General features: G+C 44.2%; 3 protein-coding genes across 3 annotated transcripts in view; 1 reads left to right on the top strand and 2 right to left on the bottom strand.

Annotated features, from left to right (window-relative positions):
- Window positions 1-2,082, bottom strand: part of LOC138287334 (zinc finger protein OZF-like) — a 37,603-nt gene extending 35,521 nt beyond the window's left edge. Inside the window, exon 1 of the mRNA XM_069227690.1 lies at window positions 1,950-2,082. Within this exon, the coding sequence (XP_069083791.1) occupies window positions 1,950-1,952 (3 nt within the window). The 5' untranslated portion in view covers window positions 1,953-2,082. The remainder of the gene's footprint in view (window positions 1-1,949) is intronic.
- The window catches only part of LOC138286965 (zinc finger protein 729-like), a 303,471-nt gene that overhangs the window by 72,834 nt on the left and 204,395 nt on the right, over window positions 1-26,242 (bottom strand). The window lies entirely within an intron of this gene.
- LOC138287336 (zinc finger protein 813-like) lies at window positions 2,138-17,981 on the top strand. Its single transcript, XM_069227693.1, has 3 exons — window positions 2,138-2,406; window positions 11,446-11,509; window positions 12,706-17,981. The coding sequence occupies exon 3, from the start codon at window positions 13,870-13,872 to the stop codon at window positions 14,917-14,919; it is 1,050 nt and encodes a 349-aa protein (XP_069083794.1). The 5' UTR covers window positions 2,138-2,406; window positions 11,446-11,509; window positions 12,706-13,869; the 3' UTR covers window positions 14,920-17,981.

The raw sequence follows: 26,242 nt of genomic DNA, 5'->3' as shown, positions 1-26,242 counted from the left end.
TTTTAAAAGTGGAAGGCTATTTGCAATTACATTATTGTTATGATATTGCTATATTTGAGAGTTATACTGGTACATATGAGAGGCAACAATGCCAAAACAATGTTAACAAGTTTGAAAATGACAAAACAAAGAAGTAATACTATGCAAAAGATGCTACATTATGCTGCATAATTTGCTTTTTTTGGTGCATAATTTACTCAACCCCCCTGCATAATTTGGCCCTCCCTTGCCGCATTATTCCAGTGGCCCTGCCTAAGGGCCAGAGCAACACCTGGACATCAGCCTTAGTTTGACAGCATGGCAGGGAAGTGTCCATGATGCTGGTGCCATATTACAATGGTCTGACAGGGAAAACCGGTCCACAGGTGACCCTGAGGCACCGGCTCATCACCCAGTGCCCCACTGCCTTCCATCCCAATCCAAGCCTGAGTGGCGACTTTACTCTAAGGCTGACCTTCTGTGAGCCAGAGCCTATCACTAACTGCAGGCAGTACGTGCCTGGCATCTTCCTCCTTTGTACTGTCTAACAGGCATCACAAGATATATGTTGTGTTTATGTTGCCAACACGATGCCGCTCCTAACCCCATGCAGTGTTGCATCGGGGGCAGTAATGTGTGGTAAGTACAGTGCAAGCGCTGCTCATGTTGCCCGGCCCAACAACACGGAACGATGGCGTCATGTACTCATTGCTCGTGGTAGTATGCACTCCCATCCATCCAATCCACCCCACCCCAATCCATCCCATAATACTCCGACTCACCCAACTCCACTGTAATCCACCCACTCCAATTCACCCCACTCAAAATCACCTCAATCCAATCCACCTCACCCCAACCCAATCCAATCCACCCCACTCCAATCCATCCACTACATTCCAATCCACCCCAGTCTACTCAAACTCACCCCACTCTAGTGTAATCCACCCACTCCAATTCACCCCACTCAAAATTACCCCAATCCACCCCAACCTAGTCCTGTCACTTCAGTCCAATCCACCCACCTCGTCCAGTCTTATCCCTTTACTTCATTCCACCTCACCCCATTCCAATCCATCTCACTCCAGTCAATCCACCACCACTCTACTCCTATCCAACCCACTCTACTTCAATTCAGCCCACTACCTCAATCCACTCGAAGCCATTCCACCCTATTCCACCCCACGCCACTCCATGACACTCTCTGCCACTGAACCGCTGAACTCTACTGCCCTCCCCTCAACTCCACAACAGTGTACTCCTTCCTACTCCACTCTATAACACTTCACTTCACCACTCCACAACACTCCATGCCACTAACTTTTAGTCATGTTGAACAGAAGCCACACTGATGTACAACAGGGCAAAAACACACTGCCAAAAACCAATAGCTCTTGTATAGGCAAGACCTACTGGCTGTGCCACTGCTTGTTTGAAGTATCCTGGCTGGGAGGTATTGTGACCCTCTCCCCTAAAAGCAATGGCGCCCAGTTTGTCTCCTCACAGATACTTGAGAGGGATGTTTTTGGCTTTGTTCAGCCCCTGTATGTAGAACACGTACAGCACCGCAAGAACTTCAGATGTGTTGATCGTCGCAGTATTTACACAAATAAAGATTTAAAAACACTATTTGTTTTATTACTTCAATAGCGCTTCTCATCCCAATGGAAGGTGTAAGAGCGCTTTGCATCACACGTACACGTTATGGAATGACAGTAAATCATGAGTGTAAATCATTGTACAGGGTGTACAGTGACTTACAATCTATGAACTGCAAGTAACAGAAGGATCTCAGTGTTAAACGCAGTGACCCCCTCCCCCATTCACAGGAAATACCAACCTGTTATCTCTTGTTACATAATGTGCTCTGTAGGAGACTTTTAACCCTCTATACTACTTCATTCAAAACTGGGACTAGAGAAAACACTGATATCTCTCTGCAGAGAGCGCGTTAACCCCCAGAGTTACCTTACCATGTTGATTAGTCCCTGGCACGCAGGATCTTAGCAGCGAGTACACTTATCTCTCGGGCATGCGCAGTAAAGAGAAGACGCTTATCTGGTGAACATGCGTGGTCAGGACATTACACTTCTTGACATACGGACTAAGACAAGACACCTCTCTCCCGGGCTTGCACAGCAGCACTCATGCGCAGTGAGACACTACGCTTCTCTCCCGCACATGCGCAGTAGCCGCTAGAGCAGCACAGGCCCCACCGGTCTTACCAGGGAGAGGGTCTCGCGGTCTCCCGTCTCCCCCTTGGTCTTCCCCCGCTGTATCCACCGGTCAGCCCCGGGGCCCAGTGAAGAGCCCCCCCGGAGTTCGTGGAGGTCAGCTCCGCTGGTTTCAGTATCAGCGGCCGAAGAGCTATTGCCCCGGGGGCTCCGGCTCTGTGGGGAGCGCCGACCCCCCCCTCACCCCCCCCCAGGGGTAAGTGAAGGGGGGGGGTCGAGTTTCACTGGAGCAGCTGTGGTTGCACATTTAGGGAGCGCGTCAGATCCCTGGGCCTGTGAGATGAACCTGACCTTGTGGAACCAAACTGGTGCTCGTGTAAAGCGCTTCGGTGTGAGCTGGCGCTATAGAAAACTGGCAAAAAAAATTCAACTAAGTAAAACAAAGTCTAAACTTAAAAAGGGGAGCACGGATAGACACCCCCTTACTTTCACATCACATTCACTCCTTATAAAATATGGCATCTGTCCCCCCTCTGGCCCCAGGGTCACAGCCCCACAGTAAAGGTTTATTTAATGCAAGTTACTCAAGGCTTCTTCAGGGCTCAGTTTCCTTTCACTTAATCTGTTTCACTTTTGTATTTTAACTGTTTGTCGTGCCCAGTGCTCAGCTCCATTTGTCTATAACATTAGTGCCAGCAAATGTACAATCCACACATTTCACAAAAGTGAAACCAGTACAAAGTGAAACCAGAATGTTTGGATAAATCCCAGCTTTACCGCTGAAACTGTGTGAACTTATGCAAATATTTCATTTTACCAAAACTCCTCTTTCTTCCTTATTGCCTATGAAAGTACTTTTGAATATGTGAGTTAAGAGTATCAGTTGTGTAAACATCTATTATGTTTAATTTAATAGACTGTAATTTTGCTGTATAACAATCTGTGCCATGTACAGGGTTTACATGATTACTGTCTTCATTCTTATTTCACTAAAGAGACTTTTTAAATAGTTTGCATGTTTGTTGTGCGATGTACATAACCAGTATTTTCAGGCATCGGCTCGTACATGGGCTCTAATAGCTGAACTGGACCCTTGGCTCGGCTTTGGCTTGGCCCGTGCACCACAGCAATGAACCACTGATGGGCACAGCGAGAACAACCTCTACTCGTACCCTGGCTCTTTACAAGTCTTCTTCTCACTCTACCACATTTCCTCGGTTCCTTCTGGGCCATTTCTCACAACGGGCTCTGCAGCTGGTCCTCCTTAATGGGCAGGCAGACTCCTGCCGGACAAGGCTCTCCTCTATTCCCTCTCATGAGGTAGGCAGTTTGCAGGGTCAGTGGCAGAGACACAGTTTCATCCTAAAGACTTGCAGAAACCAGGCAATGAGCCCTCTCCTCCCGAAAACTGGCAGTCAGCTGTACTAATCTTGGAACACAGCGGCTCTTCTTGTCTGGCAGTGAAGCAACTTGAATCAGAACAAAGTCAATATGTTTGGAACCCAATTTTCTGTGGTATTTTCAGACAGGGATTCCTAATTCACTGTCTGGGGTTATAAACCAGTTTGGCCTGGTTTCTTTTTATAGTCCACTTATCCCTGCAGTGGAGACAGGGTCTGTGTGCAGGGTGATTGCTCCTAACAGCAGGTAGTGATGACACTGACCTGTGGGCCTGGATCTCTGCAGCCTTCCTGGACAGGTCACCTGAAAGATATCAAAGAATCCAGCTCTCAGAGAAGCCTCTCTTTCACTAGTGTTTCTCTGCTTACTCTCCACATTCCACACCATTAATCAAACAGGAGAGCTCATTAAAGACCAGTCAGCAATCTTATGCTAGAAAGGTCACAAAGACTCCCTCCACACTTCACTATCCATAGTTACACCCTCCTCTTCAGAAACACCAGCAATGCACGCCATCTTGTACCACGTCAGACCAGGGGCAATTCAACACTAATCTGACTGGAAACAACATACATACCCATGTATAAACATTTCTGTTGTCTTTTTGTCACATAGGAGGGTCGCTAATTTGAATTCTGGTTGGTGCACTAGGGAATAGTGACATATAGGTAAGCCAGTGGTACAAAGGAGCAATTACACAAGGTAGAACATATGCTACACAAACAATAGGATGGCCGGTACAGAGTATAATCGACTGCTGCAAAATTTGCAAAAAATCCATTCTGTAAATGCTTACCATGCTATCAGATATTACATTTTCAGTAATAGCAATCAGACTGTACCCAGTGTAATACTTTTTATAGGTTCCCATGAAAATAATGTATTCCAGAAGTACTGTTAACAACCTTACAGTATTCTGTGGTTTATGCCATTGCCCACACTCATCTAGTTCAGCTCACCGATGCCAGTACAACTGGAACAGCCTGGCAGGGTGCGCACATCTCCACTATAAAAGTCCTGCTTTTTGCAGCTGGGAGGCAGGAGGGATCCCGCGCAGTGCAGCCTCAGGGGCACAGTTGCCTTTAGAGATGCTAATATGGAGTGCGGAGACCTACAGTTAAACAACTCGCTCTGAGCAAGTGAATTAAATCCATGCTGGGGGCATGTTCTGGGAATGTGCCTCTGCTGTTTATTTCTTCCATCCAGCCTCCTTCGAAGTGCACAAGCTGTCAGATCACGGGACAGAGGCACAGAAAGAGTAGGATTCATCTAGTACTAAACAGTTTGTCAAGCTACCACTCAAATGAATGCAGAAGTACTTGTTCTAAAGATTATTACTTCTCCATGTTGCAATCTGGTGAATAGTCCATGAGACTGGACACTGTGTACCCACCATCCCAAGACATAGGTCCTCATGACTTTGGTTGTCTTCCATGAAGACCACCAAAGCCACGGGCGGCAGGAGACCCGCCATATCACAGGTACTTCCGGATCTCCGCCACACTTTGGGCGGAAATCCGGCAGTAGTCATGCTGGCAGACAGATGTGTCTTGGCGGTTCCACCACCTACACCGCCCGTAAGTAGGACACTACCTATTATGGGCCATAGTATGGCCTGGTGGTGTCCTGCTGGAGGGGGGCTGCCAGCGGTGGAAGCACCCTGTCCCGTTTTCTGCCAGACACCCTTCTCCCCAGACCAGGTAAGGTGATCGTCCAACAGGGGATGGGGTGGGAGGGTGAGAGGTGTTGTGTGTGCGTGTATGAGTGTGTTGTGTCTGCATGTTTGCATGAATGTGTGTGAGTGTGGTTGTATGCATGTCTGTATGTTGAAATGAGTGTGTGTCTGCATGTCAGTGTGTATGCCTGTTTCGATGGGTGTGAGTATTTGTGCACGAATGCGTCTATGGATGGAGTTGTGAGTGCATGTATAAATGGAGTTGTGAGTGCGTGTATGTAGGAGGCTGGACTGGCTTGTAGTGAGTACCAAGGGGTACTTGCACCTTGCACCAGGCCCAGTTATCCCTTATTAGTGTATAGGGTGTCTAGCAGCTTAGGCTGATAGATAATGGTAGCTTAGCAGAGCAGCTCAGGCTGAACTAGGAGACGTGTGAAGCTACTACAGTACCACTTAGTGTCATATGCACAATATCATAAGAAAACACAATACACAGTTATACTAAAAATAAAGGTACTTTATTTTTATGACAATATGCCAAAGTATCTTAGAGTGTACCCTCAGTGAGAGGATAGGAAATATACACAAGATATATATACACAATAGCAAAAATATGCAGTATAGTCTTAGAAAACAGTGCAAACAATGTATAGTTACAATAGGATGCAATGGGGAAACATAGGGATAGGGGCAACACAAACCATATACTCCAAAAGTGGAATGCGAACCACGAATGGACCCCAAACCTATGTGACCTTGTAGAGGGTCGCTGGGACTATTAGAAAATAGTGAGAGTTAGAAAAATAACCCTCCCCAAGACCCTGAAAAGTGAGTGCAAAGTGCACTAAAGTTCCCCTAAGGACAAAATAGTCGTGTTAGAGGAAAAATGCAGGAAAGACACAAACCAGCAATGCAACAACTGTGGATTTCCAATCTAGGGTACCTGTGGAACAAGGGGACCAAGTCCAAAAGTCACAAGCAAGTCGGAGATGGGCAGATGCCCAGGAAATGCCAGCTGCGGGTGCAAAGAAGCTTCGACTGGACAGAAGAAGCTGAGGTTTCTGCAGGAACGAAAAGGGCTAGAGACTTCCCCTTTGGTGGACGGATCCCTCTCGCCTTGGAGAGTCGTGCAGAAGTGTTTTCCCGCCGGAAGGACGCCAACAAGCCTTGCTACACGCAAATCGTGCGTTTGGCGTTTTTGGACGCTGCTGGGGCCCAGGAGGGACCAGGAGGTCGCAAATTGGACCTGCAGAGAGAGGGGACGTCGAGCAAGACAAAGAGCCCTCACTGAAGCAGGTAGCACCCGGAGAAGTGCCAGAAACAGGCACTACGAGGATGCGTGAAACGGTGCTCGCCGAAGTTGCACAAAGGAGTCCCACGTCGCCGGAGACCAACTTAGAAAGTCGTGCAATGCAGGTTAGAGTGCCGTGGACCCAGGCTTGGCTGTGCACAAAGGATTTCCGCCGGAAGTGCACAGGGGCCGGAGTAGCTGCAAAGTCGCGGTTCCCAGCAATGCAGCCCAGCGAGGTGAGGCAAGGACTTACCTCCACCAAACTTGGGCTGAAGAGTCACTGGACTGTGGGGGTCACTTGGACAGCGTCGCTGGATTCGAGGGACCTCGCTCGTCGTGCTGAGAGGAGACCCAAGGGACCGGTAATGCAGCTTTTTGGTGCCTGCGGTTGCAGGGGGAAGATTCCGTCGACCCACGGGAGATTTCTTCAGAGCTTCTGGTGCAGAGAGGAGGCAGGCTACCCCCACAGCATGCACAAGCAGGAAAACAGTCGAGAAGGCGGCAGGATCAGCGTTACAGAGTTGCAGTAGTCGTCTTTGCTACTAGGCTTCCAGCGCGGTCAGCGGTCGTTTCCTTATCAGAAGGTGAAGAGAGAGATGCAGAGGAACTCGGCTGAGCTCATGCATTCGTTATCTGAAGTTTCCCCAGAGACAGAGACCCTAAATAGCCAGAAAAGAGGGGTTGGCTACCTAGGAGAGAGGATAGGCTACTAACACCTGAAGGAGCCTATCAGCAGGAGTCTCTGACGTCACCTGGTGGCACTGGCCACTCAGAGCAGTCCAGTGTGCCAGCAGCACCTCTGTTTCCAAGATGGCAGAGGTCTGGAGCACACTGGAGGAGCTCTGGACACCTCCCAGGGGAGGTGCAGGTCAGGGGAGTGGTCACTCCCCTTTCCTTTGTCCAGTTTCACGCCAGAGCAGGGGCTAAGGGGTCCCTGAACCGGTGTAGACTGGCTTATGCAGAATTGGGCACATCTGTGCCCAAGAAAGCATTTCCAGAGGCTGGGGGAGGCTACTCCTCCCCTGCCTTCACACCATTTTCCAAAGGGAGAGGGTGTCACACCCTCTCTCAGAGGAAGTTCTTTGTTCTGCCATCCTGGGCCAGGCCTGGCTGGACCCCAGGAGGGCAGATGCCTGTCTGAGGGGTTGGCAGCAGCAGCAGCTGCAGTGAAACCCCAGGAAGGGCAGTTTGGCAGTACCAGGGTCTGTGCTACAGACCACTGGGATCATGGGATTGTGCCAACTATGCCAGGATGGCATAGAGGGGGCAATTCCATGATCATAGACATGTTACATGGCCATATTCGGAGTTACCATTGTGAAGCTACATATAGGTAGTGACCTATATGTAGTGCACGCGTGTAATGGTGTCCCCGCACTCACAAAGTTCAGGGAATTGGCTCTGAACAATGTGGGGGCACCTTGGCTAGTGCCAGGGTGCCCTCACACTAAGTAACTTTGCACCTAACCTTTACCAGGTAAAGGTTAGACATATAGGTGACTTATAAGTTACTTAAGTGCAGTGTAAAATGGCTGTGAAATAACGTGGACGTTATTTCACTCAGGCTGCAGGGGCAGGCCTGTGTAAGAATTGTCAGAGCTCCCTATGGGTGGCAAAAGAAATGCTGCAGCCCATAGGGATCTCCTGGAACCCCAATACCCTGGGTACCTCAGTACCATATACTAGGGAATTATAAGGGTGTTCCAGTAAGCCAATGTAAATTGGTAAAATTGGTCACTAGCCTGTTAGTGACAATTTGAAAGTAATGAGAGAGCATAACCACTGAGGTTCTGGTTAGCAGAGCCTCAGTGAGACAGTTAGGCACCACACAGGGAACATATACATGCACACCTATGAGCAAAGGGGCCCTGTGTGACAGGGTCCCAGTGACACATACATTTAGGCCACAAACCTATGAGCACTGGGGTCCTGACCAGCAGGATCCCAGTGACACATAACAACCATACTGAAAATATAGTGTTTTCACTATGGGCACTGAGGCCTGGCTATCAGGATCCCAGTGAGACAGTGAAAACAGTGACAAACACTCTGACATACACTCACAAACAGGCCAAAAGTGGGGATAACAAGGCTAGAAAGAGGCTACCTTCTCACAGTGTATAGATGTTCTTGTGAATGCGTGCATGAATGCGTGTATGGATGGAGTTGTGAGTGCCGGTATGGATGCTGTTGTGAATGCGTGCATGAATGCATGTATGGACGGAGTTGTGAGTGCGTGTATGGATGCGAATGAGTGCATGAATTCGTGTATGGATGTTGTGAATGTGTGCATGTATGCGGGGAGGGGGAGAGGAACGATGTGGCTGATGGGGATGTGGAGGGAGAACGGGTGCTGTGACTAAATGGGGGAGTGGGGTGCTGTGACTGTGGGGGGGTGCTGTGGCTGAAGGTGGGGTGGGATGAGGAAGGATGGGTGGAGCCGTATACTGATGACAGGGAAGAAATTCCCTGTCACCGATGGCCTTTCCGCCATGGTTTTCATGATGGTGCTACTGCTGTGGAAACCATGGTGGAAACTCAGCTTCTAATACCGCTGGCAGTGTTCTGTGGGCCGCCGGGTCGGAGATGATCATCTCCGGCGGTTCCGACCACCATGGCCGTATGAGTGGAGATGTGGTGGGTTGGCAGAGGCCAACGCGCCACACTCTTAATGTGGCGGTCTTCAGCGCCACCCTGTTGGTGGTAGGACCGCCACATTTACCCTGGAGGTCTAAAGACCATCAGGGTTAAAATGACCCCCATAATGTCTATGTGGTAATCAAGCTCTCCTGTCATCAGTAGGTTAAGAGTAAGATTCATTTATCACTCACCCAACAGCACCAGGAATATACCTGCCCAGAAGACTCCTGAAAATTAATCAACAACACATCAGGAGCTACTTGAAAATACTCTTTAGTTAAAGACACATCACCACAGTCTAGGCCCATTTTTGAAAAACACAGTTTTACTTACAACTTGAGGATGATTGTAAATACCACGATCTTGGACATAAATAGGGTTAGAGGAATACATGTAATCAGTGATTACTCAAGGACACTTCTAGACAAATAAGTACATCACATTTAAACACAAAGCCTCCTGGTTGCATAGTTTCCTAGGGGAGAAAACCACATGTGGGGTGACATAGTTTGTGATGGAAAGGCCGAGGCACTACATTCCCAGGATAATGACAAGTATAGTGGCCCTGCCGAGACTTAACATTTATTGTTTATTTCCAGCATATTTATTTAGGCTGGTATTAGATGTTATATCTAGTAATGATGTGCGCTCACACCAGGGGTTGTGTCAAGGGTTTTTACCGCATTTGCTAGCTGTATTGAGCCTATTGGTAAGCTCCTTCCCTACCAATATTTTCATGTAATGGAAAAAGTCAGAAGTAGGTTGAGACATATAGTAATACAATATACATACATACATTCATCCATATTGGTGTCACTGGTATGTCACTGGGTTGTACACCTCCCCTGCACTGTGCTGGAAAACTGTGCTGCTCTCCACTCACTCATGGAATGGGTGACCACCCATCGGACAAGGCATTGCATCACTCCAAGCTCTTCTGGGGCAGTGGTCACTCATTGCACATCGTCATCCAATCTGCGTTCTTTTGACTTGCTCACGGGTCACCTGGTTCACTTTACAGTGAAGAGCCTGCGGGTCCTGCCATCTTGAATGTCCTTCATCTAACTTGCTGACTCCAAGATCACCCAGCAGCCATTTGACTGATATGTTATAAGTGATGTGTCCCCAGCTGGTTCCACCCATCTTCAGTGTCTCTTGGGGTGGGATGCCTCCCTTCCACCCCTGGTTCACCTAAAGAACCGAGATTGGATTTGCATTGATGCCTTGTTGTTCCCATTTCTCAGCATTCATTTGCATGCTGGATCACCATGAACTTGAATTGCTGTTGCTTAGAGAGCATGGTTTCTGTAAATCTAAGAGTGGTTGGCTGATTTATGGAGGGTGGACAGAATTATGTAAAATGACTTTAACATGCTGTTTGTCAACCTGTTTGATTTCATTTGCATCTTTCATTGGCTGTAAAAAGACAGATGGGGGTTATGGAGAAGTGGGTTTGGCGGTTAGGGTCTGCTGTCCGAGGCTGTGGGTGCACTGTATGCTCACGTACACCATTTTTCAGCTTTTGGGTGCACTGTATGTTTACTCAGACCTTTTTCAGTCTTTGGGTGCACTGTATGTCCACTCAGACATTGTTCAGCCTGTGGCTGTGCTGTATGTCTACTCAGACCTTGTTCAGCCTGTGACTGCGGTGTATGTTCACTCAGACCTTATTCAGCCTGTACGTGCGCTGTATGTTCACTCAGACCTTGTTCCACCTGTGGGTGCGCTGTATGTTTACTCAGACCTTGCCCGGCCTGTGGGTGCACTGTATGTTCACTCTGATGTTGCTCAGCCTGTGAGTGTGCTGTCTGTTCACTGGACCATGTACAGTCTGTGGGTGCGCTGTCTGTTCACTCAGACCATGTACAGCCAGTGTGTGCACTGTCTGTGCAGTCAGACTTTGTTGAGCCTGTGAGTGCCCCATCGGTTCTCTCATCATCCTGTGGATGCGCTGTATGTTCATTCAGATCTTGTTCAGCCTGTGTATGCGCTGTATGTCCACTCAGACCTTGGTCATGGTACTTTTTGTGTTCTTGTAGCTCAACGTTTGGATTTGGAGGAAGATGTCTGTTGTGGGTTTGACGTAGATACTAGGATACTGAAAAGGTTTTCCTGAAAAAAGTTGATTTTTTTCACAGAGCAACAGTGCTTTACAATGATTTTTCAGAGAACAAGAGTTCCTTTTGTTTCGTAAATTTAGGTTGATTGTTTGAAAAATGGGATGTAGCGTGATTCACGTTTGATGTAAATAAGCTATTGGTTGAAGCATCTCTTTACTTCCTTTCAAGGTATTCAGGGACGGACCTCGTGGTGCGACTGTCACCCATGGAGGAACAAAAAAATAAACATCAGGTAAAGTTTCCTATTACCCTCTGTTTCTTTTTCTCCTATTTCTTCTCCAGTCTCTGTCTCGTATCCTCTGTTTTTATATCTCTTTAAATTCCTAAATTTGACTCCCTCTCCAGACTATCCTTTAGCCATATAGCTTGTGATAATAAAAAAAATAAGAAATCAAATAAAACAAATATGTGGCTTTTACTTAGTTCTCTTCCTTATTTGTTTTTATGCTAGCTGCTTTGAGCGTGTTTCCTTACAAAAGTTAGTATACTCCAGGGTCAGGCTAATTATCTCCAGTTTCATAAATTTTGCAATGCTTTCTTCTTTCTGCCTCTTACTTTAGGGCTCTTACAAATACCAAGGTTTCTCTGTCAAAGCGTGTCACCATGCAGGGTGTTGTAGCAGTGTCCTGCCTCCCTATTTTCCCACAAACCTCCCCCTTTGATTTTTGAGTTCCCGTTAACCTTGCACTGAGCCTTGAGGGCTTGACTCCTGTGTTGATCAGCAGCCCCTTGACTGTCGGCACAATTATATATCCTCCTCACCACATGATACTATCCTCCCTTGGGTCTGTTTCTTCTGTGTCCTTCCTCTCCGGGTCTGACTTCCGCATCTTTGCATACTCCTACCCTCCCCTTTCTTGTCTGGCATGCTGGGGCCACACTGGGTCTCTTTGAAGAATATTGGAAGATAGTCTCTTTTTTCATACCTCTCTGTTTCTTTAATATTTGTCTTATCTCATCCCTTTTTGATTTCCTTTACCGTTGTGATGTTTCTTTCTTTTTCTGGTTTTCAGTATCTGGGTTTAATAAACTGTCCCTTCATGAGTCACTGAAATAAGGAGTATATGATTCCTGTAAGTGGAGAGGGGTGTTAACAATATCTGATAACTTATTAAAGGTATTAAAATAGCCGTTGTCATAGAAAGAGTACATTGTTTATTTTGGATGCTTTTGAGAATTTGTGTCACAATGTATGTGTAACTTGTGTTTTATTCTTCAGTATTCACTATTTTTGCTCTCCCAACCTTAAGTGCCAGTGGTTCCAAACTCCCTCTCTACACAGTGTCCAAGAGCTGTTTCACCCCTGTCAGAAATGCAACTCAAACTGATTTCCTTCCTCATTTCTTTAAATGATTTCTTTCTGCAAAGAATAAGGTCATAAATATTATTCTTTTTGTCCATTTACAATCTCCAACTCTATTTCTACAGGTCACTGAAACGCGAACCGAAAAATAAATGTACTTTAGTGAAACACGATGAAAAGGATTATTTTGAAGAAAGTAAAACATTCTGCCTTCTAGAGCTCTAAAAAGAAAAAACATTCTTTGTGTCAGGAATTGTGAGGAACGTGGAGCAGAAAAAACTGCTGAATGTAAAATTGATTCCTCACATTTCTTTTGTTTATTTTAAGTTCTCAAGTCCCTAAAGTAAAATGACCAGAAGCAATTACCGCATTTACCATTTCAAGGTATGTATGAACAAGAACATTGGCGACAACTGATACCTATGCAGTGCACTTGAGAGCAAACTAATCAGTGTTGTAAATTCATTCTGATGGTGTGTAAGGAATGCCTGGGAGACCCAAGCACACCCGAAGAAAGCAGTGTCCGTACACATGATATGACAGAATTGTCAGGACAACCAGCCACCTCAATTTAAACAAACAATCTTTTGTCTACATCTCCTTTGATTCACGAAGAGAGAAAACATTGTTTAAAAGACATTAACTGTGAAAACTCTTTCCCTGTTGTCACTACAGCAAAATCGCTGGATTATCATTTTCAATATAGAAAGATTTTCTTCGCCAATCTGTCTCTTGGGTTGGTCCAAGTTGTTTCAAAGTGTCCCCAACTGTCAAAGTCGGTCATCTAACTGCTGTGGATTTAGCCAGAGAGTGAAAGAAGCTTGTACTGGGATAGGAAGCTTAAAAGGGCCCAGTGTTACGCTGTTGATAATTCATAAGATCAATGTGTCATGTCCTAATCCCCGATCACTACTTGTATGCACAAATGTATCTAAGGCATAAGTTCTAAACCCCAAAGACCTTATCAGTGCTTTTAGAACTCTTAGATCAAATGTGATAAACTGGAGTCACAAAATGAGTCTAATTCTACTTGGGAGAACTCACCAGGGTATAACTTGGAGAAAATGACTCCATGAGGGGCGTCTTAATAAAAAAGAAGGGTCTCCTTTGTGAAAGTTTATAGGACAAGTTAGAAAGGCTGCCTCTAAATGTAGTAAAAATTATCTCCAGGTAAAAGTTATCATTAGTAAAAAACAAATGTTTGGAAGGGTATGTGCAGTGTAGTTTAGAAGTTAATGCAGAGTGTGACATAAACAAGTACAGACTCTGGAATCAGATTCAGTCTTAAGATGGCATGTATCCAGGAACAAATCCAACTTGGAGATACACACAACTCGAATAAGAGCAATGAATGTGATTACCACTTCAGTTATCAATACCACATCACTAAACATGAGACAACTCACAATGGACAAAAACCTTATCAGTGTCCTGAATGCCAAAAAGTCTTCAGTCACAAATCTTCTCTCATTCACCATGTAAGAATCCACACTGGGCACCAACCTTTTAAATGCTCTGAGTGCCAAAAAAAGTTCACTCATCAATCTAGTCTTACTATGCATCTGCGAACCCACAGTGGACAAAAACCTTATCAGTGCACTGAGTGTAAAAAAAGCTTCAGTCATAAGAGCAGTCTCATTCCACACAAGAGAATCCACACTGGAGAGAAACCATATCAGTGTTCCGAATGCCAGAAAAGCTTTAGTCAGAAAATAACGCTGACTCACCATGAGAGAACTCACACTGGGCAAAAACCTTATCAGTGCTCTGAATGCTGGAAAAGCTTCAATCAGAAAGCTGGTCTCTCTCAACATGAGAGGACTCACACTGGGCAAAAACCTTATCAGTGCTCTAAATGCAAAAAAAGATTCAGTCTGAGAGCCAGTTTACTTGGACATGAGAGTTACCATATGGGACACAAACCATATCAGTGTTCTGAATGCCCAAACACTTTCAGTCAGAAATCAAGTCTCATTCAACATGTCAGAATCCACACTGGACAAAAACCTTACCAATGCACTGAATGCCTGAAAACCTTCAGTCGCAAAAACTATCTCACTCACCATGAGAGAACACACACTGGGTACAAACCTTATCAGTGCTCTGAATGCCAAAAAAGCTTTAGTCAGAAATTTGGTCTCACTCAACATGAGAAAACCCACACTGGAGAAAAACCTTATCAGTGCTCTGAATGCTGGAGAAGGTTCAGGCAGAAATCCCATCTCGCTCATCATGAGAGAACCCACACTGGACAGAAACCTTATCAGTGCACCAATTGCCAGAAAAGCTTCAGTCTGAAAACCAGTCTCATTCAACACGGGAGAATACACACCGGATAAAACCTTATCCTTGTTCTAAAGGCCAATCAAACTTTAGGCAGAAAATCAATTTGTTTTCACATGAGAGAACCCTCAACCAGAAAAAATATCAGTGCTTTCAAAGTGACAAAATGTAAACGTAACCTCACAGTATGAGAAAGACCATGTGGGAGAATAAAATGTGCTTACTGTCAAGCCAGGGGAGGAGATTTCAACGTCGCAGAATCTTCACATGGAGCAGCCACAAAAACACCAATTCATTGATTGTCCTGTAAGCTGTCTACTGAGAAAAGCACACAGCGAGGGATGAAAATGCTTGCATTACCTCCTTCCTTAATAACTGTTTGTGGCCTCATTCTAATCGGTGTGTTTGGCTCCCTGCAGCCAATGAGCCATGACTCTAACCCACAAGGTCCAGTCGATCCCTAACATTGAGGCTAAGCCCCAATGATTGGAAAGCAAGTAATCTCACACTGTTTCCAGGCTTAATGAGCCTCACCAGGGAGCTGCAGCAGGAGTCTCTTTGTCGTAGGTCTCTACGGGACCAACGTCTGTTCATGTCTTTGCCACTTAGGGCTGATGATTGAGAAAAAGAAAGGTGACGGAAGGGCTGATAGTTAATCTCAGCAACATCCCACCATGTCATTCTCGAGTCACTGTGCCACTAAAGACAAGGCCAACCATATGCAAACCATTCTTGGTCCCACCCTAGATAGTCCTAATGAATTCTGTTCCGAGGTGCGAGGGGACACAACCTAGCATTATAAAGATCTACTTGAGTGATCTCTACCCATTTCCTTTTTGCTACAAATGGAACCTGCTTCCCATCTGCTGAGTCAGTATAGAGTCCCCTGTGACCTTTTTAATTCCCATGTGGCTCTTTGCACTCCCTAGTCACACAACAGCTAAATGTAGCAGCACAAGAGCACAGCCCCTCTTGGCAAAAATCGATAATCGTGCTGGTATTCTAAAAAGGAAACCATACTGATCCAGCCTGTATTCGGCCTATTTCTCTAATTGATGCACAAGTGAAGGTTATTGGTAGGGTGCTGCTGAACCGACTGATGGACTGGGTGGAAAATGGAATGATTTTATCTGACGTTCAATATGGATTTAGGCCGGGCAGAGGTGCGATTGAACAGAACCTTAACCTTTAACTTTTCATTGCCAAATGCACACGAGTGAGGACAGAGCTGATTTGCCTGGCCTTCACAGACCTCAGCTTAGTCTTTGACACAGTAGATAGATCTAAGTTATGGTTTGCGCTGGGGGACATGATGTTTCTGTTCCATTTGCATGCCGAGCTGGAAGCTTCAGTGAGGTTTGCCCCAATAGGGAATAGGGAATGCACCACGCACTTTCCTTCTGGGGAAAGGTATCCACAAGGGCTGTGTTTTAGCCCCTTTACTTTTTATTTGATATATTAACCAGTTGGAGTAGTTTTTAATAACCCATTGCTAGGACGTTCCAAGGGTTGGGAAAAGGCTGGTCCCTGCCTTAGTGTATGCAGACAACACAGTTCTCATAGCACACAGACAGTGGTTTGCACCCTTTGGCATATTGTTGTTTTGATTTTATAAACAAATTGGGTCTGAAAACAAATTTGACAAAGACATATACAATGGTGCTAGGGCCGAAAAATATGAAAAACAAAGCTTATTTAACCAAGGGGCAGCCTATTAGTGACACTCCTAGCTTCTGCTACTTAGGCATTCGGTTAGATCGCAAACTGAATTGGGAACCTCTGTTGAGTGCTCATGTGCAATCCTTTTTTTTAGGGTAGCCCATAGCATTGACGCCTTCTCAAGGCGGCTTGGCCGGCTCCATGTTAAATCTATAGCGGACATTTATGATGCCGAATGTGTCCCCACAGTGTCATTTGACTGTGAGATCTGGGGCTATAAGTCTTGCCACCCCATCCAAGTAGCCAAAAATAAATTTTTTAAGGAGAGTCCTAAGGCTACCCCAGAGTGTTCCTGCAGAGATCATGCATGAAGAGCTGGATGCAAGGTTTATTTCCGATTATATTCAAATCCGCCCTGTATTATTGTGGTTGTCTGTTTGGCTAAAAAATGACTGGGATTTTAATAGAGAGATTCTGAAAAACTGTCTGAGGCTTGACTGTTGCCGTTGTATACCTTGGTTGAAATATATCAAAGGCCTTTTGGGAGATCTAGGCAGACCCAAACTGTTTCTGAACCCAGAATTAATTTCTAAAGCTGATGCCTTGTGGGTTAAGAAATCATTTGTGCATGAGAAAAGGACTGGCCGTTCTTTGTTTAAAACCTCATGCAGTTTTATGCAATGGTTAAAACTCTAAGCAAAACAGAACTGTATTTGACACTGGACATGTTTTGCACAGATGACTATTGACTTATTTTCATTTTTACCTGTTCCGTCAGCTTATATTTGGTTGGCACAATCTGTTGTGACCAGCAATTTGCACATGTGAAATGGCTGTTGCACTAGACACTTTACATATTGTCCTTATCTGCCCTAAATTTGCAGATTTGCGTTACAAGTACATACGTTCCCTCTTGTTGCCACTGAATTTTAATCAAGTGAGGCCTTTACTGCACCTTCAATTTTTAGATAATCACACTGCTTGTTTTTATGTATCTTGGTACTGTGCAGGGATGTTCCATCATTTGCAATGAAATTTGCTGCATTGTTTTTAGATGTTCTTAATGAATTGTTTTTTTATGTGCTTTTATTAATTACTATGCTACACTGAATAAAGTAAGTTTGACTTGACTTGAATATGTTAAATAAACATTTTTTTAAAGATTTGTTTAAAAAAATCTCACTTAAAGTGAAATCATTGTATTTTCTTATTATGTACTCAGAATTACTAAATTGCCTTACGTCTGTTGAAAGGGGACACAGCCTTACAAAAAGTTGTGTATAGAGTTAATTGAATTTATTTTTTAATAGTTACAATATATTTTAATCAAACGATGAACATGTATCATTAAATAATAATTTACAAAATATGTAATTTTGTAAAATTCTTTTGAATTTATATGTACTTTTAAAATGCAAAATAAATTAAAATAATTTATCTTTATTTCCTAAAGGGTTCTATTTTTAAGTCTCTGCCTCCATTATTTTCTAAGGGAGGGTTTTGCATTGTCCGGGTCTTGCCATGTGTGGTGCTGCAGTTTCTACTGCTCCATTTTGGCTGCAATAAGTTGTGTTTGTAAATTATGCCCCTCCACTGTTTCAGGGGGTGAAGACTATACTTTTGAGTAACTTTACACTTGTAGTGATGAATAGCTAAAAGTAGGAAAGTTACTCCAAGAGCACCCAATGCATGTATAGATCTCTCATGGTCTTCAAATCAACCCGAGTTTTTCATTTTTGTGGAAAAGCTAAATCGACTCGGGTACTTGAGCAAATGAGATGATCCTGCAAGACACCAGGGGACATATTTATACTCTGTTTGCACCGAATTGGCGTCATTTTTGTTTTACTCCAATTCGGTGCAAAACTAACTCCATTTTTATAGTTTGGTGCTAGACCCGTCTAGCGCCAAATTTATGGAGTTAAATTCATTTTTTGGAAGTGGAAACCTACCTTACCTTAATGAGATGCAAGGTAGGCGTTTCCGTGCAAAAAATGACTATGGCCTTAACTCCATATTTATGCTCACGTGCAAAAATGGTGCATCGGAGGGAGGAGTGATCAAAAAATGGTGCAAAGCTTGCTTTGCCCAGTTTTTTAACTCCTTTGTCAGGGCAGGCATTAGGGGACCTGTGGGCCTATTTCCATGGTGGAACACCATGGAATAAGTCCACAGGTGCCCTTCCCAGGCCCCAGGGGCACACCCACCCACACCAGAGGAACTGCGGAGGATGGGGGGCACCATCCCAGGTAAGTACAGGTAAGTATTACATTTAATTTTTGAATATGCCATAGGGGGCCCTAAAATGGGCCCCCATACATGGCACAGGGTGCAATGGCCATGCCCAGGTCACCCTTGTCCCCTGTGCTGGCCATTGGGGTGGTGGGCATGACTCCTGCCTTTATTAAGGCAGGAGTCATGTGGCATGGTACGTTTAGCACCATAAAATGACACTAATCTGGTTAGAGTCATTTTTTTACCTAAAGTAATTTTTTGTTGCTAAACCCCCTTCTTCTATACCGCCAGCCCCTCCCGACCAAAGTCATTTTTTTTTTACTCTAGCCTACCCTTTGCACCGGCTTGCACCATTCCATAAATATGGTGCCCGGCTGGTGCACAGAAATGGTGCAAGCCGGTGCTAAATGTTTTGGTGCAAAACTGTGTTAGTGCAGTTTTGCACCAAAAAGTATAAATAAGGGCCCAGAGCACTTGTCTCATGTGTTTGTTTGGCTGAGGAGTGGCAACGAATATCTTCAAGTAATTTTCCTGGACTTGCTACATCATTGGGCCTCCTGAGAGCCTCTTGTCACAGCTATTTGACATTGCAGTAGTAGGATCAGGTAATTTCTCTGTGTTATTAACCATGTTATCACAATTTGCTTTTATAATTTCTCTTCTCCTTTTACCTAATTTTGCTCTGCTTACCACCACATTGGCACTGAAATGTCATTTGCTGGTAAGAGGTTCTCTTATTCTTCATGTGCATTTCTATACGATATACAGTTTTTACACTTGTTGTCCGGCTACAATGTAAGCACCGAGAGCCCAAACTCTGAGATTTCTGCACCTTGATCTGCCTTTATTGGTTTTCTACCCTTCCACCTGGATAACTGAGATTTGGTTTTGAATCACTGATTGACCTTTGAACCTTCTGTGTTATATCTGACAGTTACAAGTTTCATGTTCAAACTGTCAGCGTGAGCTCCAATGCACTGCTTGTTCTCACATGACATTCTGTGCTTTGGGTCGGATCATCTTTCTTGAACCAGCTCCATAACTTGGAAGCTCAGAAGACTTTGCAGCTGTTGTAACTACCTGAAATTTGACGCATTTTGATGGCCATAGATTCAGGTTCAACTTGATGACTCAACTTTGTGGGGATGTTGCACTTCAAGCCACCTCTGTCTAGTTCTTCATCTTCTGAGACCTATACTGCCCAAAACCTTGCATCAAATTCCAGTGTTAATCATCACCCAAAACTAGACTTACTAGTGCCCCATTGTACATGGCTAGCAAGGTCAGCTGCTGTTTTGTATGCGTCTTCAACATTGATTCAGTGGATCGGCTTTGTTTAAAATGTATTTATCTTTTTTCTTTTGGTTTTGATTTCATGACTAACAATATCCTTTATTTCCTTTACAACAGTTACTTTTGCTAATTAATAATCCTTAAATCACAGACCTCCTTTACATTTTGCTTCTGATTAGATAAATATTCTTGTTTATCTAAACTTAGTTTGAATATTGAAGTTCTTGGTCTCCTTTTACCACACTGGATTGAAAGCTGTGACTTCCATTGTTTTGCTTTACCTTTGAGTGTGCCTTATGTCTGACTGCTCAAGGCACGTTACCAAAAGTAAGCTTAGGACTCTTTAGTGGAAGACACATTTACCTTTGCTGACAGAAGACTGTAAAACAGCAATGCAGGCTGATTCCATTAAGCAGTAGTGGTGGGCGGAACTGGAATTTAGTAATTTTGTGTTACTCATGTAACAGAATTACTAATAAATTCTGCTACTCCACCAACAGAATTAATCAATCCCACTTCTGAACTATATGTATCAACACACCGGCCTTTTCATCAGTGTGAAAGGAGCTACACGTGTGGTTCAATACGGTGTGGTGCTGTACCTTCAAATTTTGACTTGCAGAAATCCCTGAACATTCTGACCTAAGGACAATGCTGTTTGTATACCCTCCTTCACCATTATATTTGCTCTTTCGACTAACCCATGGGAAGAAGGAGAATAAGAGTTACTTTAAAATGTTTGATATCATGTAACTTCAAGAATGGGCCACTACGGTTAGACAAAAAATGTGTACCATTTTTTGTGACAATTACTGATTGTAGGAGGCTGGGCTGGTTTGTAGTGGGTACCAAAGGTACTTACACCAGGTCCAGTTATCCCTTATTAGTGAAATGTTGGCAGTGTCTAGAAGCCAGGCTCTCTAGGGGTAGTGTGGACGAGCAGCCAAGGCCTAACTAGGGGTCATGCAAAGCTCATGCAATACCACTGTAGTCACACAGTATTTACACACATGAAAGAAGGTACTTTATTGTGGTGACACAAATGTCAAAAATACCTTAGAGAGTTTACTCCCCTAGGCGGTAAGTAATATACACAGCATATACACTAGAATGCAGTAATAACTATTAAAATAGTGCAAATCAATAGATAGCAATGGGCCTAGGGGGAACACAAACCATACACTAAAATAGTGGAATGCAAAAGTTGGTTTCCCACCTAGGCAAGGGTAGTGTGTAGAGTGATGCTGTGAGTGTAAGAAAGCACCAAAGGTAAGTAATAGAACCCACCCCCAGGAAAGCAAGAGTAAATCACAGTAAGTTTCCTAGAACACACAAGAACATGTGATAGAAGATTTAGCAAGAACCAGAAGAGACTGCAAGACACCAACAATAGATTCCTGGACCTGAAGACCTGTGGAAGAAGGGAACCAAGTCCAAGAAGCACTGAAGAGTCCAGGGAGAACAGGAGCCCCTGCTAACCCGAATGAAGTTGCAAAAGAAGAACCACTGGTGAAGAAGAACAGTCAGTACTGCACCCAAGAAGACGGATGCGGGTTCGTGGTTGGTGCAGATTATGTCCCATGCTGGATGGATGATTGCAGTCTGGTTTGCGTTGCTGGATTTCGCCAACAAGTCTTGGCACACGCAAAGCTTGAGGTTAGTGGAAAATACTGGTGCTGCCTGGATAACCTCAGAAGGCTGGTATGGCAGTACTGGGGGTCCACTGTGGAGCCCCCAGAGTGAGTAGAATTATACTGTTGTGTAGCTATTTTAGTTATAACTTCATACACGTTATTTTAGCAACTAGGCCTGCCGCTGTGCACTTTACCCTAGACATATTTTATTCAGCTTTGTTTATTATTTCAACAAATAGCAACATTTGCGGTTGTTTTGTTTCTCTCTATCTAGCTGTTCTTTGCCTAGGCCAGCACTGCGTTCTTAAACAAGAAATTTCTTTCACTCTGTGCTTTTCTCAAGGCTGCAGTAAGATAGGTTGCCGGTAAACGTAGTAACGCTTTGTCTCTGGTGTTCATAGAAACATACACACTCTTACGTGATGATCCTTTCTTGGAACATCAGTTGTTTTATTATAAAAACACTTCTCTGTCCCATACACATTAGAGGGAGATTCCAGCCAGATGACCACAACTGCATGCTGATTGCTGAATGCGTCTGTAAACTACAGTCCTCTTACTCAGGTATCGGGAATGATGTCTTCCCAGGGGAACCTGAAAGGCAGGACTAGAGCTTAACATGCTGTGCTCTACCGTAGCCTAGGTAGGAACTACTTTAACGATTCTAGTGACAATATGGTAGCGTTATTTGTATGCTTTACTCTCCTCGTCATGATTTTTATCTTGTTATGCTTCATCGTCCTAGTTATTGCAGTACATGTTTTACTATCCAAGATACATTTGCCTCATTTAAATCTTATTGAAACCTATACTGCCTCTGATTGTCCTTGCATTCATGAGACAAGTGTATATGAGAGAAACGGATGAGATCTGAGTGACCACGATTTCCCTGAGGATTCAGTTGTGTCTTGCGCTTGGCTGCCCAACCATCCCTGCTTTTGAGTGGAGATGTGGCACTGCTAGTTAGCCGGGGCAAAACCTGGATTAGGCCAACAGGTGTCTCCTGTAGTGGGTACAGACTCAGTCCCCCCACAGTATAGGTGATTCTGCCGCTCAAATCCAGTAGTCTCATTCAAATAATGAGAGCCTATGTGACATGGCGCCGTCAATGTTTGGTCAGGCTCTAATTTTCGGGTCTTCCTGAGTATCTCTGTCTCACTACATGCAAAGACACCTCAGTACTATATAGGACACGTCCATGGTATTGAGGATTTTCCTCCTCAGCTAAGTAGGGAGCACCTAACGCTGTAGGTTGTTCAAGCTTGAACCATTAAAAGGATAATCCCCATTTGGTGTGCTTATCTCTGAACAAAATTTACCATTCATCATGGCAAACACACAACGACCACCCCTAACTGCACATCAGCACATGGCCTAGTGGTCCAGGGTGCTCCAGTTCCATTTGTTGTTGAGGCTCATCCAGCCCATGGAACAGACATTTTTTACTCTTGGGTCACGTTTCCAGCAGTTGATGGGAACAACAAATACATTTCATAGCTATACACCTGCACAATACATATGCATATTTAGAAATACCTCTATCTTATTAAGAACATAATAATTGGCTTGATGGCGCCCTACCCCATACAATTCTACATGTTAGGTTAGGTCCTCTAAGTAACGATGGTCCTACCTGGCCTTTACTGGCCATATAGAGCGCACCCTGATGCAGCAACCATGATGGTAGCTGAAGTCCGTCGTTTATATGCTGAGCTTAGAGGAATATACAGACAATTAATACAGTTTGTAATGCAAACATTAAATACAAACCCAGCACGTGCTGCTCTGGTGCAACAACCAGTAACACCAGGTGTTAATCCTGCGACTGTACATTCGATCATGGGTAAAGTACCCACCAAACGAGAAGAAATACTGTTTTGGTTAGCTCAAAAAATAAATGTACTGGAAGCAGTATTTCCCCATACGGGACCTCAGGATAAGCATAGACTATTAACCATGTGCTTGCCATTTGGGATGGTTCCCACAATAGATAACTGCAATACTTGGGGCACGGTGTTTGCCACGCTGTATACTACCACACACTACCACACACACGGTACACCGACACTTGCCAATTTACCGGAAGTGTTGAAACAAATTCAAGATGAATACAGGGCTGCCCCGACCTTGGACTTGGGGATGCAACTAATGGTCAATTTTGCCACGGTATCCTCAATTATATTAAGTAACCTTAAAGGAGAAGCAGGTGCACTAGCAGTGCACATGCCGCTCCCGGACGTTCCTCCACAGGATCAGGAATGTGATCTGCCAAAGATTATCGTGGAGACCTATTCTAGTACTGGTCGAGATAGTCAGGGGGCCAGACCCACGAAACCACAGTTTCAGGGTAAGTCTAATAAAGATTCTACCAAGCAAGTTCCTGAGGGTTCTAAAACACGCTGTGATGAAAAAACAAACACCTAAAAAAGAAAGGGGAGAATCTCTGCATACAGAGACCCCACAGAATAGATATAATCTTAGGAATAGAGATAATATAAAAACACCTGACAGATATCAATATACTCATACATGCCAATCTTGTTCCTTTCAGGACTCACCAGAAAAACGCAGTGAGAGATATAAACAGTCAGAGCGAAGAACTGAGTACGTGAAACCGAGACAGGAATCACAACGCTCGTCGGAAGTTTCAGTTAAAAAAGAAGAAAAACTTCCACAACAAAAATGAAAAAAAGTGGCAGCAGTTGTGATTCGTCATGCCACTCAAGGAGAAGGCTCTATTGAAGAACAAGAAGTGGGCACTAGCTTTGCTAGACAGCGCGGCCGAGGTCACAATAGTTTGCTGGAATCTTCTAGAGCATCTGGAGGTGAAAGCAACAAATTGAAACTGCAAACATGCGAGTCTCCACGCCTGATAGGGTGTACAAAGTAACGTTACAGTTAGAAGGAGACATAGGACGCACTATTGACGCAATCTTTTGGGATCGCATCATAAACATATATTATATTCTACTGGCTTAAAGTGTTTGGCCACCTGAATTTGGCCGTACTTGCCCATTTGGGGATTATATTATCAAAACTTCTTTCTCGCATCTTGTTCCTGATGAGCTCGCAGAATCCTACGCCATCGATTGGCATTTCATCGCAACCACGTAGGGAAGGATAAAGATTCCCCCTATCATGTAATTCCAATTAAAAATCAACCTCAACCCCAATATCCAATAAACATGATGCTAAAGCACCCGTGAGGGAAATCCTCACACAGCTAGAGTACCAGGGCGTAATCGAACCCTGTGTCTCACCAATGAATAATCCCTTATTCCCAGTAGCTAAACCGGTTCATTCATACAAAATAGTCTTAGATTACAGACATCTAAACAGTCATACAGCACATATGCAATACAAAACTCTCACAGCACAGCACTCACGAACAACATAGTGCGCAAAAAATACAAAACAGCACTGGGCATTTCCGATGGTTTCTTCTGCCAAAATATAGCACCTGAGAGTAGAGACCTAACAAGTTTCAGTGCAATATGCTCGCAGAAAAAATTCTGTCATTTACCTCAGGGGTACAAGAACAGTCCAGGACTGTTTGCGGCTTGTGTGACTTCAATATTACACAACATTGACACAGAACCATTGTCCTATGTATATGATACATATCTTATGGTTGGTGAATTATTGCAACATCTAAGGGGGGGGTAGCCCGCATTGTTGTGGGATTTGCTTAATACTGCTACAAATTTAACTTAAAGAAAAGAAATAACCTTCCTTAGTGTCCTGTTTCTCGGATACGAATTGTTGAGTGAAGGAAAGAGGCTAGCGCCACAATTCTTGGAAAAATTCACACAATTATAACCTCCAAATACCATTAAGAATCTCCAATCACTGTTGAGTTTCCTAAATTTTGGCAGAATTTACATTCCAGATTATGCATCACGAATAAAACCATTATATGACTTAATACGTCCCGACTTCTCCCGTAAATTGTGGACAGTTGAACACACATATACTCAGATCTTTGCAAACAGACATGCTTGCAGCACAACACCTATACGCAAGGGACAATAAAACACATCTGGTCATCAGAGTAATTTCTGGTGCCATTGATTTCACCTATGTAACTTTCAATGAGGGTGAGACAGTACCGATTCCATACAAATCACATTTGTATTCAGCAGCAGAAAAATGCTTTGCTCCCACTGAGAAAATTCTCACTGCTGTTAAGATGGCCGTTATTAAAAAGAGACCACTGGCCCAGGGGAAACGCATTATTGTTGTATCTTCAATTCCAGCCCTTGAGGCTTTTACCAAAGCAAGCGTTCCAAACGCTAAAGCATTACATCCACGTTGGATTCAATGGGCAACGTCTCTAACAGCCACTGATGTTGACTATATCTTCGACCTAAAGTTACAAACTCAAGAGTTTTTGCAATATGAACTAGAATATCCAGTTCCGGCATACACATTGCCTATTGATCAATATCAAAGAGTCATGCACACCGATGGCTCAGCACAACCAGGCGTAGGCACAAAGCATCAATACTGCGCTGCTTGCGCAGTCATAAGCGGCTATATGGAAGGTAATAAATTCTAT

The sequence above is a fragment of the Pleurodeles waltl genome, chromosome 4_1, assembly GCF_031143425.1.
Source record: "Pleurodeles waltl isolate 20211129_DDA chromosome 4_1, aPleWal1.hap1.20221129, whole genome shotgun sequence".
NCBI classification, from domain to species: domain Eukaryota; kingdom Metazoa; phylum Chordata; class Amphibia; order Caudata; family Salamandridae; genus Pleurodeles; species Pleurodeles waltl.
Note: the sequence above shows the minus strand (reverse complement) of the source record. Positions and strands in the feature narration are given on the sequence as shown.

Coding starts and splice junctions, on each gene's coding strand:
- LOC138287336 (XM_069227693.1), top strand. CDS start 13,870: ATGGCATGTATCCAGGAACAAATCCAACTTGGAGATACACACAACTCG.